General features: G+C 35.0%; 1 protein-coding gene across 1 annotated transcript in view; it reads right to left on the reverse strand.

Moving 5' to 3' along the window:
* The window catches only part of LOC137388693 (amine sulfotransferase-like), an 18,139-nt gene extending 6,499 nt beyond the window's left edge, over nt 1-11,640 (reverse strand). Inside the window, exons 1-5 of the mRNA XM_068075150.1 lie at nt 11,532-11,640; nt 10,035-10,190; nt 8,368-8,499; nt 5,471-5,571; nt 2,739-2,865 (exon numbers count right to left, since the gene is read on the reverse strand). Coding sequence (XP_067931251.1) covers nt 2,739-2,865; nt 5,471-5,571; nt 8,368-8,499; nt 10,035-10,190; nt 11,532-11,616 — 601 coding nt within the window. The 5' untranslated portion in view covers nt 11,617-11,640. The remainder of the gene's footprint in view (nt 1-2,738; nt 2,866-5,470; nt 5,572-8,367; nt 8,500-10,034; nt 10,191-11,531) is intronic.
* Between the last annotated feature and the right edge of the window lie 1,311 nt (nt 11,641-12,951).

A 12,951-nucleotide genomic window follows, 5' to 3' on the forward strand; every position in this document is an offset into this window, starting at 1 on the left:
TCCCAAGTAGACGTGGAGCCTTGGCAGCATTTAAAAAGATGTTTATCAGTTTCGGTTATCTGCTGACCAGATATTAATGATGAACCTACACAAAATTTTAGTAGATCCTATCAGGAAGTATCAGAATTTTTCTATCATTTGCTATTATTTTTTATGTTTGTAGGTGATCTGACAGACAGAATGTTTCAAGGTTATAATCGACAAAACTTGATCAGAGTTAAAAAGCTCAGATCAAGCGAAAGTCCGATTATGATGTCTATAGTTGCAAAGAGACCAACAGAATAGAGACACGAAACGCAGCAGCGTGAACGCAATAGCCGATATCGATTATCGCAACGATAACAACTAGTGACATCATTTAGCTCATTTTTTTCTGAATGTTTTAGCGGCGATCAAGTTTTGTAAATTTTAATCTTGAAACATCCTGGCGATCAGATCACCTCAAACATCAAAAACAATTGTAAAGGATATAAAAATACCGATACTTTCTGATAAAATCAGAAAAATGTTGTGAAAGTTCATCTTTAAGCGGTGAATATTTCATCATCTTGAGTTGGCAAGATGAAAACTTTCATACGGTGAAATATAATTAATTAGACACAAAGATTTCATCACCTAAATGCATGAGCATTTAGGTGATGAAATCTTTGTCATAACAAGCCACGTGGCTAATTTTATGTCATCATGGAGGCTAAACAATCCCAGCAAACCTTTCATCATGTTGCAGTGAGCGTGACATGCTTAAGCAATAGGCTTAGCTATGCGGACTCGGGGAGCTTGAGTAAATAGGGCAATGTTCAGTGAATGGGATAGCTAACCAACATTAGTAAAATTCTCTCACGCTTTGTGTTTGTGTAACCGCTAACCAGTCATGTCAAACAGCCTGGATAATTCAGATTAATCTATATGAGTCTGGTCGGTGAATGGGACAGGCAAGAGTGCTACTATTGATTATAATTACTTTTTGAAATATTTGAAAGCCGCTCGTTAGACCTATGGGCAAATAGGTAATTTATATGCATGAGAAAAACCCAAGGAAATCAAACCGTATATTCTCATTAGTGCATGGCTGAATGTATCTGTTCAATCTGAACGAACCACACTAGAAAAACTTTAACTAAATATTCAAGCATTTCAGAATGAAATAAATTTAATGTATTAAAGAAATTTTAAAATAAAGATAAATCTTTAGCAGTGCAAAAGAAAATTGACAAACTGAACATTAACACAGGGAGGCCTCGGGTTATGACGGTCTCCACTTTTCTGTTTCTACACTTCATCTTGACTCGCTGTTTCAAGGTCACAAACGACCCCCAAGAAAATATCTAAAGTAATATTTCATGTAGTTCTAGCCTAAAGTCATGTTTGATGTAAGCGATGGAAGCAATTGTGCACTAGTATCCAGCACACAAGAGATGAATATGCTTTGTTGTACTCGTGGGGGCAAGACAGCATTAGGGCATCTCTCGGTGCTAATGGTATGCCATTTAGGTTGTTCTTGCCGGTTCTTGCTCCTTCTTTTGGTTGATTTTAAATATTTTTTTTCCTTTTTTAGTGCTCCAAAGCGCAAGGCAGATTTTTTTAATTGTAATGCATCCAGATTGTAATGCATCCAGATTGTAATGCGTCAAAGAAAAGAATTCCATCACCATGTAAGACTGTAAGTGAAGCCAGATATTAATAAAAGTACAGAGTAGTCTAATCAGGATATTCCAACTTACACTGTTATTCAGGTTATATTGACTTTTAAGAGCCGATCAACTAAGTCAAGGACCCCTGTAGTTGAACACGTGAGCCAACGTATCAGCAGAAGAGAAAAACATAGTGTTGAAGCACGAAGACTTGTCATTGGTTGCCAGAAGTTTCCAAAAAGCCTGTATTTACACCTGCAAGCTGCAAGCCAGCGGTAGATTCATTGCTATTGTCCCTTTTTATAGGGACTTTGTAATCTTTCTCACTTTTATCTTGCTTCCTAATAAAACACCTTACTATTACTCTTACATACGGTGAACCAGCTCGGACTAGCTGATACCATAATGCAATAACACAGAGATGTCTAGACTACTAAGTGCATCAACGCTGTCGATTTGGAAGTGAAGTATGTTACTAACAGACTTATTGGTGTCTGTTTATGCTGCATCTGTCAATCATCAGATAACTTTTATTATGTTCTTTAATTCTGATAAATATCGATCTTATGCAGTCATCCATCGATATGAACAGATGAATTTGGTAACTGGGATCCACTGATACCTAGTAGTATACAGTACCTTTGTCAGACCTACTAATAACTAGTAAGTATGCAGTACCTTTGTCAGACCTACTAATAACTAGTAAGTATACAGTACCTTTGTCAGACCTACTAATAACTAGTAAGCATACAGTACCTTTGTCAGACCTACTAATAACTAGTAAGCATGCAGTACCTTTGTCAGACTTACTAATATCTAGTAAGTATACAGTACCTTTGTCAGACCTACTAATAACTAGTAAGCATACAGTACCTTTGTCAGATCTGCTAATATCTAGTAAGTATGCAGTACCTTTGTCAGACCTACTAATATCTAGTAAGTATACAGTACCCTTGTCAGACCTGCTAATATCTAGTAAGTATACAGTACCTTTGTCAGACCTACTAATAACTAGTAAGCATACAGTACCTTTGTCAGATCTGCTAATATCTAGTAAGTATGCAGTACCTTTGTCAGACTTACTAACACCTAGTAAATATGCAATACCTTTGCCGTCGACAAACCACTGGATGAAGTCAGCAAATTTGGTATCGGGAAAAAGTAACCTCAGCTTCATGAGAAAGGGAAATGCGCTGCAGACGGTATCTTTGGGATTTCTGTAGACTAGCACTATCTAAAGAAGAAGAACCCTGTACATTATCTTGCCTTGAATAACAAGCAGCTTCAAAATTGACTACAACACATGGACATGAGTGGCCATTTTGTAATGGAAGAAAAAGACTAGCGCATTTTGAGTAATCGTGTAAGTGCTTTTTTTAAATTAACAGAGAAATTGAGTCATTGCCACTAGAGTCAATGAATAAATCAACCTATCACCAAATGGTATCAGCAATAACAAGCATACCACATTCCTATAATGCATACACTATAACATGCAAGTTTCCATAGTAACACGTAGCATAACATTTTAATAAATATTAGTCTCTACACCAAAATTAATTTCCAAAACACACAAAATTGGTAGCTTTGTGAATCTCTGCAAGTGAAAGTGATAAAGATAGTGAAAAGTAAAAAACATAAACCAGTTAAAACTAATAAAAATACATAAGCTATGGTAGTTTAAACTTCGACTAGTATCTATCTTTAGACCTAACCATCACCTCTACCTTCAGACCTACCCATCACCTCTACCTTCAGACCTAACCATCACCTCTACCTTCAGACCTACCCATCATCTATCCTAAAACCTACCCATAGCCGCTACCATTAGACCTACCCATCACCTCTACCTTTAGACCTACCCATCACCTCTACCTTCAGACCTACCCATCACCGCTACCTTCAGACCTACCCATCACCTCTACCTTTAGACCTACCCATCACCTCTACCTTCAGACCTACCCATCACCTCTACCTTCAGACCTACCCATCACCCCTACCTTCAGACCTACCCATCACCCCTATTTTCAGATCTACCCATGATCTATCCTAAAACTTATCCATAGCCGCTACCATTAGACCTACCCATCACCTCTACCTTCAGACCTACCCATCACCGCTACCATTAGACCTACCCATCACCTCTACCTTCAGACCTACCCATCACCGCTACCTTCAGACCTACCCATCACCTCTACCTTTAGACCTACCCATCACCTCTACCTTCAGACCTACCCATCACTGCTACCATCAGACCTACCCATCACCTCTACCTTTAGACCTACCCATCACCTCTCCCTTCAAACCTAGCTCCACCTCTACCTTCTACTTATCCATTACCAAACCAACATTTCTTTTCGTGTGTCTAAGGGGCACTAACAATAAAAATCTCTTTTTGTAAAATTCTCACTATATTAAATTACTTATTAGATGTAATTTAATTTTAACAGTTTTATTTAGTGCACTTGTTTTAACACATTGTGTACTTTTTGGTAGTCCCTATTAAGGAGTTGCCTTTGTTTTCCGAGTTGTAAAGCAAATTAAATGAATTACAGAGCATGTTTGCAGAAGTACAGTATATGAAGTAGACCTTGAAGCAGATTTACTTTGTATGTAAAAGTTTGACTAAATGCTTTTTCCAGATTTATATCTAAATGATCACATGGAGATGTGAAGACTTTATCAATAGATTTGTTAGATATCTCGTTGGTAGGTGCTAATAACAGATTTGTCTAATAACAAGCTTTTCTCAACTAATAACAAGTTTCGGTAGGTAGCTTGGGCTGTTTTAAAATCTCGACTTTCAATGAGTGTTTTATCTGCCCTGCATGAATATTTAAAAAAACAGCATCACGGAAACTGAAAAGGTGATTTTTTCAATGGTTTCAGTAACTAAAGAAGCATTTTAGTTTTGCGTTATGACTTTTGCTAAAAACTAGTCACAAATAAAAATTGTTCGGACTTGAAAGCTGTTTTAGATTTGTATCTGATTTGCATAAAAAAGTGACTGATATTTTTAGTAAACTAATTTTAGAAAGCATCCTTTCAAGGGATGGATAAGAACTAAAGAAATTACTTTGAAGTGGCATATGACAGAAGAGACATCTCAGGGCAACATATTGAGACAATGCATATTAATGATGGCAATTAATACTAGTAAATATAGAAAGAATTTGATAATTCAAGGTCACCACACTTCCACCAATCACATAACAAAATCTTTAAACAAATGCCTTATACCAAACTTACTCATTTCTGCAATAGGTCTCAAAATCCTGCATAAACTACTATGCCCAAAATATTAGTATTTATCCTGCCACACAAATGACAAACAATGTTTTTCATTCTGCGACTCCAACATACTACATCCACGATTGTATGTTTCAGTTTATATGAACTTTCTGTTACTACAACCCTCAATTCACTATTACAACTCCACAATGCTGTTAGATTACCAACTTATATAACACTTTTGCTTAACTCAATAACTCCTGATTTCTGTCTTCTCATTCCTGTTTTGGCATGTAAAGAAAAACATTATTTTGTTGATGATAACTCATGGCAATAAAAAACTCTACATGTACATTTGTAATTATAAAATACATTTGAGTTTATGTAGAAGCAAAACTTAGTTTTATAGCAATAAAGATAAGGTTAAGGTGGCTGAATATCAACTCTTTTACACTACTTGTCTTCTGCTATGTTACACCACAAGATTTCTGATATGCCACATACTGTAGTAACTTGTTGCTGTACTGCACAATAGCTCTGTTAAGGTTCTATTGAAAACTAGAAAGAAGGTTCTGGAAAATCCATGCTTTTCATCTGCTACTGATTACCTTTACTTTTCCCTTTTTAACTTTAGGAGGTAGTAAACTCCAAGGCAAGTGTGTGGCTATCATTCTTGGACTCAAATAGCTCTCAAAATCTTCTCCATTTTCTAAAACCCATAGTTCGTGTCAACATCAAAACTATACGAGTATCTACATGAGACTCCGGGAGTAAATGTTTGAGTATATCAACAGCAACATCTCCATAAAAGCATTTCTTGTCTATATAGACATGTGGAAAAATTTAGCACAGCATGAAAAGTTGCTGCACGAGAAAAAAAAGTATTCATTTGTAATTTTCAGCCGGTTCTAAAATTATATTGGTTATATTCGAGCTTGAACAAACTCTGCAAAATACTAAATAGCATTTAAACACATTTAATACAAATAGTTGGCAGATTAATACCAAGACATTCAGTGGAATTCTATACTTTCAGCTACCAGAATAAACATTAAACATTGAAGACTAAAGTCTAACATTTGGGGGTTGTTCATATTGAAAGAGTTTTGCTTTTAATGTGCAGAATGATGAGTTGTCTATCTGAAGACCATTCTAAAACATCTTTGTTAGTAAGCAACACATAACCAACATTCAAATTATTATTATAGCGTACTATTATAACTTATTATTATAACTTACTACTATAACTTACTATTATAACTTCCTATTATAGCTTACTATTATAACTTACAATTATAACTTACTATTATAACTTACTATTATAGCTTACTATTATAACTTATTATTATAACTTACTAATATAACTTATTATTATAACTTACTACTATAACTTACTATTATAACTTACTATTATAACTTACTATTATAACTTACTATAATAGCTTACTATTATTACTTGCTTTTATAACTTACTATTATAATTTATTATTGTAACTTACTATTGTAACTTACTATGATAACTTACTATAATAACTTACTATTATTACTTGTTTTATAACTTACTATTATAACTTACCATTATAACTTACTATTATAACATACTATTATAGCTTACTATTATAACTTACTACTATAACTTACCATTATAACTTACTATTATAACTTACTATTACAGCTTACTACTATAACTGACAGCCAGGATGTTTTAAGAGTAAGAGCGACAAAATTCACTCTCGATTAAAAAGCTCAGAAGTAAATACATGTCGAAATGACATCACTAGAATCACGGCTGTCGGTCTCCCTTGTTATTGCTATAGGCTATTGTGCTAAAGTTGCAATGTTCCGCGTCTTTATTCTGTCGATCTCTTTGACTAAGTGTAACTATAGATGTCATAATCGCACTTTTGCTTGATCTGAGTGTTTCAATGGCGATCAAGTTTTATCGCTTTTAATCTTGAAACATTCTATCTGTCAGATAGAAGCCAATAGCAAATGATAATAAAATATCGATACTTTCTGATAGAATCTACTAAAGTTTTGTGTAGGTTCATCGTAAATATCTGATCAGCAGATAACCAAAACTGATAAAAATCTTTTTAAATACTGCTGAGCCTCCACGTCTACTTGGGACGATGAAAATGATAATTCATTTTAATGTTTTTATTGCGGACACCAGCTCTAGAATACTTGATGATCACTTTGGTAAAACTTTGGGGTGTATATGTGTGCCAGTTGAACTTAGACTCATCTACTCTGACCAATGTTGTACATACAAAAACGTTTATGAAGATTTTAAATAAATATATTGTTATCCAGCAGTAAATCGTGACTTGAAAAACAAGACAAGCTCAAAAACAAATCAGGTCAAGCAGGTCAATGATACACACAAAGTCTTGTTGTTATAGCTATGTAGCCTATTGTTGTTATAGCTATGTAGCCTACTATCTACTCAACTAACTAAAAAATTGAGAGTTCTAAGGGATGCTTTATTATCGCCTCGTTTTGCGTTGCTCGAAGCTTCTGAAAAACCTGGTTTAAAATAGCTCAATATTCCGCACAATAACAATATTATCACTAATATAATTATGGATGTATAGCCATCTCATCTCATTCTTCAGATACACATAGCCATGGAATCTAGGTCTATTATATGCTGCTGTCATCAACAGAAACACAGTTATATTGCCATTATCAAAAGTCAGCAAAGTTCAATTCTAGTTTAGTTGTTGTGTTGTTTATTTATATTTATATATTTTATATACAGTGGTGTTTAAAAATAATGAACTGTTAAATTTTGCTGAGAAGCCCAATGTTTTAGGAGATTCAACCAGTTAGCTTTGAGTCAAACCTAGCAAAGGTAAATATCTTTAAAAAGTTTAAATAGTGTAGAATATATAGCTAGTTTAAAACTACTTAGATGTATGTTAATTCACACTCATGCTAAAAATTATTAACAAAAATCATAACAAACCAGCAATAGCCCAATTTTCCAGTTTCAACTGCTCTAAAAATGTTAAAACAGCCCCATTTTCCTGTTTCACCGTATATGCCTGTATGAAATATCGCATACTCAGCAATTAAAATACGTAAATGGCAGCATGTCAACATCACATCACACAAAGGGTAAACAAGGAAAGCAAATCTATAACTTGTTTTAGCATACATCTAAGCATGAGTCTAAATTTGTTAAAATAATCCGGTCATATTTCCTTATAGCCATAGCAAGTAGTCCAATTTGAAAAATTTATTGTTATCTCTAATATTTTGATAAAGTTTCAATCTACAAGATCTGCATGAACACGCGCACGCTTATACTCCAAATGTTTCACCTGGAAATAAAATGGGATGCCTCTATGAAAATGTGATGCCTCTATGAAAATGTGATGCCCCTATGGCCAAAGAGTCTCTGGCATCTTTGATTCCCTTTTATTCTGAGCTGAATAGCAGTGTTGTTGATAATCAATACAAATATATTTGTTAACTATTTCTGATAAATTACACTCACGTTTCACGCTCTGGAAACCTGGTGGTGGTTTGATCTCAAAAGATGATACTACCTTTGCTGTAGGTGTGTCATGCGGTAACAATCCTTTCTCTTTATATATAGACATTATGGTCTCCTTCACAAAGTGCGTGCCTAGAAGAACAGTTTAGCAGTTTTATGCATCAATCCATGATACCAAATGGCCACATATGCAGATATTTTTCCAATATATTTTTTGACATTCTATACTTGTATCAAGAGCAGCCTGTTGCTGTAGTTTCATGCTTTTTTACGAGCTTTAAAAAAGGCTTTCTATTGTTTATTTTAGCCAATAGCACATTGTAATTGTTGCATCATCATTGATCATCAACTTCCATCCATTTAATCAATCACTGTTCAAACGTATGACAAGTTTCAGACGATAGTTGTAGCTGGGGTCAAAAACTAGGAGAAATTTCAGCTAGGCACTGTGAGGGCTTATCTTTTAGGTGATGGCTAGTATCAGCAGGTGTTTCGAATATTAACTCTCCCCACACTCCAATCCATCCGTGATGTTGAACCCTGTGTTTTGCAACTACAGAAGTTTATTATTTCCTACCAGAAATCAATTTGGAACCATAAATGATTTAGTCAGGACGTGGTTATTTTCCAAAAGGGTGTAAAACATACCTTGATATGCTACCAAGTGTAATGGTCTGAATGGTTTGATGTGTATTCTAAGGCTTTGTGTTAACTATTAAGCACTAGTATGCCTGCCAGTCCATGCAGTGTGAGAGATCTAGATGAGTATTCGGTATATGGAGAATGATCATATGAATTGGAAAGGCTCGCTAGTGGTGTAATGGTAGCCCGCTTGCCTTGAAATGCGATGTCCTGGGTTCGCTACCCATGCGAGGCAATCTTTTTTCCTAACGCTCTTAGCGTGGGTTCAGACAGACAAACAGACAGACAGGCTCTTATTATAGTAAAGTTTATGAAATATCTCTCAATTACAAACTGAATCAGTAAGTACATTCAACATACGATTAGGGAATATAACTGAGCTAAAGACAAACTATTACTAACCCCTGTCTTAACATTAGTGTTAACTATATAGTGGGCTCTCACCATATGATTTTAATTTATTCTAGTGTTGGCATCATAAAGTGAAAATTTCATACTGAGGGGTATAGAAACCCATCGTGAATATCTAATGCAAACACCCCCTGGTGAACATGACAAAATTTTATAGATGTACCTTACATATTAAAAGTTAGTAACAACAAAATAATACGTTAACCTTAGTAACTATAGTTACGTAGAGTAACTTTTGTATACTCGGTGTATTTAGTAGTTATGATCTACAATAAAATGTAATGTTACAATGTACTATGTGCAGTACATACCGTAGGTAGTTCTCACCTTCAACATACATGTAAATTTAATATCTTACCTATAACATGAATGTTGAATTTAACATAAATGAATTTAGCTTGCTAAACAATTGCTTGAGGCTAAATTTTTTTTAGTATGTATTTTAAATATTTTACTGAACTTCAACTTTAACTGGTTATTCTTCAGAAAACCAGATATGATAATAATCGAATAGGTTGCTGAATGCAAGATTGAGAGAGTTTTAATCAACCATACTTTTCTGTCACTGTTGGCAATAAACCTCAGACAGCACTTTCCTTTTTCAAGTGCATTACCTGTCTTAGGATAAGCAAGAATCATCAAATCATCTGGTCGAAAGTTGTCATACCTCTCACACGCCTTTAACCTCTCAAGATTATGTGCGAGCCCAGAGAACCGGTAGCCTTTGTAGTAAAACTTATCACACCCTCCATAAACATTTTTGGCCAACCCTACAAACAATTAAACACTAGATTAAAAAACATGCAGCTCCTAGTAAACCAGAGCAGCTGGACTAACTCACTAATCATAGGACAATTTCAGGGAAACAGTCCCAACATCGACAAGTCCGAACCTAGACAAGTCCCAATATCGACAGAGGTTGGTCCGAATCTAGACAAAGGTTGGTCCGAACATCGACAAAGGCTGATGCAGTTTTACAATAATTTAATCTTCAACAAATAATAAATGTCTTTTTGCAGTTCTATTCTCACTTCAAAAAATAAAAATCAAAGCTACTCACTGAAATTTAGATTTCAAATAAAACATACTGCTAGCATAACAGCCAACCATATTTATGATTGTTACTTGTTTTAGCATTCGTTCTATATTTAGGTTGGGCAAAATATTGTTAGGCCTACATAAGCTGGAGAGCGCTGCATCAAATGAATCACAAGATATTTTTGCGCAAATAAATCTTTTAAATATAAATCGCTCATTTACCATGAAAATAGTAGATGGTAAAATAGTAAAACTGCTGTCGAGATTGGACCAACCATTGTCGATATACAAACTCGTCGAGTTTCAAACCAGTTGAGGTTCGGACTATAAACCCAATTTCATCACTGGCCTCGCTTCCAGAGTGTTGGTCTACTGTAATTTCCTATAATACCCTGTGAGAAGGTCAGCTGGGGCTCTGTTGAGGTGGTCTACAGACTTTAAACTGATGTAGCGACAGGAGCAACTGTGGTTGGATACCATTACATACATTTCTAAAGCCACCAATGGTCATTGTGGGACTCATACCACTGATCTACTAATCTTAAGTCAGCACCCTACGCATTGAACGACAGCTGCTTCGTAGACCTACAGACCCATAGACCTCAGGATTGTACCAATAAATGCAGCATCATGAAAGTTTAAGGTGGTAGATTGTTTTTAGGCCTTCGTGTCAGTCGTTCTTGAGATTTTCTACTACTATCTGACTCTCTTGCAGATTCATCTCTAGGCTGACCTGCTATTTAAGCCTTTTATTAACTATATGGTGCTTACAAAGCTGATGGCACATAATATCCTATTTTCATCAAGCAAGTTTTACGGTGAAGAGATGAAACTTGTTTACACCTTTAGCCCGCATTGACAACCTTTCACACGGTTAAATGTATGTGACTAAGTAACCCATTGCTGGAACCAAGAGATTAGTTTAACGTTTAAATTATTTGATGCATCTGGTCACTAGTTAATCACAGAAATGAATGGAAAGTGACTTGGTATATGCATTCTCAGCAGAAGCGTGAACATATATAAATAAACGTGTGAGCAGTTCAGTAATTTGGAGGGTGTTCCTGGCTTACCAAAGTAAAGTTTGATGCGATCAACTAGTTGTCTGCTGTATAGTAGCAGATACATTATAAATATTCTCATCTCAGTCCAAAACATGGCTTCTTGAATTTGGAAAACTTGGCGCGGCTTAGTAGAGCTAATTTAACTACTAACAACTACTGAAGGTCTACTCGCAACATGAGCAAACAACCAAGAGGGCAGTGGCTTTCTCCGGTAAGCGATAAGGTACTACAGAAAGAAACAATGATCTGACATCAAATAATGAAAACGGTTTTGTTGTGTACTTATGAAATGCTTCTTTCATAATTACAAATTTGGATCATTCCAAGTCCTTGTAACCAACCGCCAAGCCTAATTAAGCTGCCTTAGGTAGTTCTAGTGTGGTATTTTATTGAACATCGTTAAACTTAGAAATTGGTACATGGCTAGCGCATGCTAAGTAAGTTTATTTATTGCTAACTGACCAAGACGGAGGACATCTGGAATGGACGGCGGAGAGTTAAGTAGTTTGAATAGAATAACCGAGTTCTGCTCTGGCTGGTCTGGTAAATGGAACACAGATATTAATAGTGTGATAAGGGGGCTTCATTGAACAAGCATGTAGAACACAGAGGGACATCGGTCTCTATTTACCAGTTATACATTAGACCTAGCTTTAGTGATATACATATTTCTTGTTTTTTAGATCAAAGCCGATTTTAAATTTGTTATCGATTAAAATTTTTTCTACTAATTCTGGCTGACTCTCTAACATGTTACAAACTTACAGACGGCATTATAGCCTACTAGAAGCTTTTTGTCTGAATCCCTTAAGAGTAAGGAACTTGTTTATAAATTTCAATAAATAGTACTACTGCCCATTCACACTTGACTTATTACAGTAAGCAACTACTAGTTGGTTAATAGAAGTTTACTTACTTCAGCTAGATGTTCATCATTTGATAAGAAAATGGAATAATTTCTTAATTATAACTTTAATGGCGCATAAATTTGAAAATTAGTGAGTTTATTGATAAATTATTGTTTATAGGTGTTAAAGTGTCATGTATCAAATTGTTTTTAGAAAATTATTTCTCAATTTTTTATTCATAGAACTGTCTCCCAGGGAAGTCCATTTACGTACTTTTTAGATTCAATTTTAACTCAACTCACAGTCTTCAACTGCAGCTTTGCAACTCATTTCAACTCAATATATAATAGCTTTTACCAATTTTGATTCTAAAATCAATTCATTTCAGCTCAAAATTAAAAAAAAGGATTCCTAAATTATTAGAAGTTAAATTGTACACAGCTGATAACATGGTGTTGGTTAAATGCATGCTTTAAATTATATTTTCTTTCAATAGGTCGATCATATTTACCCAATGATAGTTAATCGTGCCTCGATACGGCATACGGCCATCAAAGTTAGTACGTGTTGACAAGACCGGT

Source organism: Watersipora subatra, chromosome 2 (assembly GCF_963576615.1).
Source record: "Watersipora subatra chromosome 2, tzWatSuba1.1, whole genome shotgun sequence".
Taxonomy (NCBI): Eukaryota; Metazoa; Bryozoa; class Gymnolaemata; order Cheilostomatida; family Watersiporidae; genus Watersipora; species Watersipora subatra.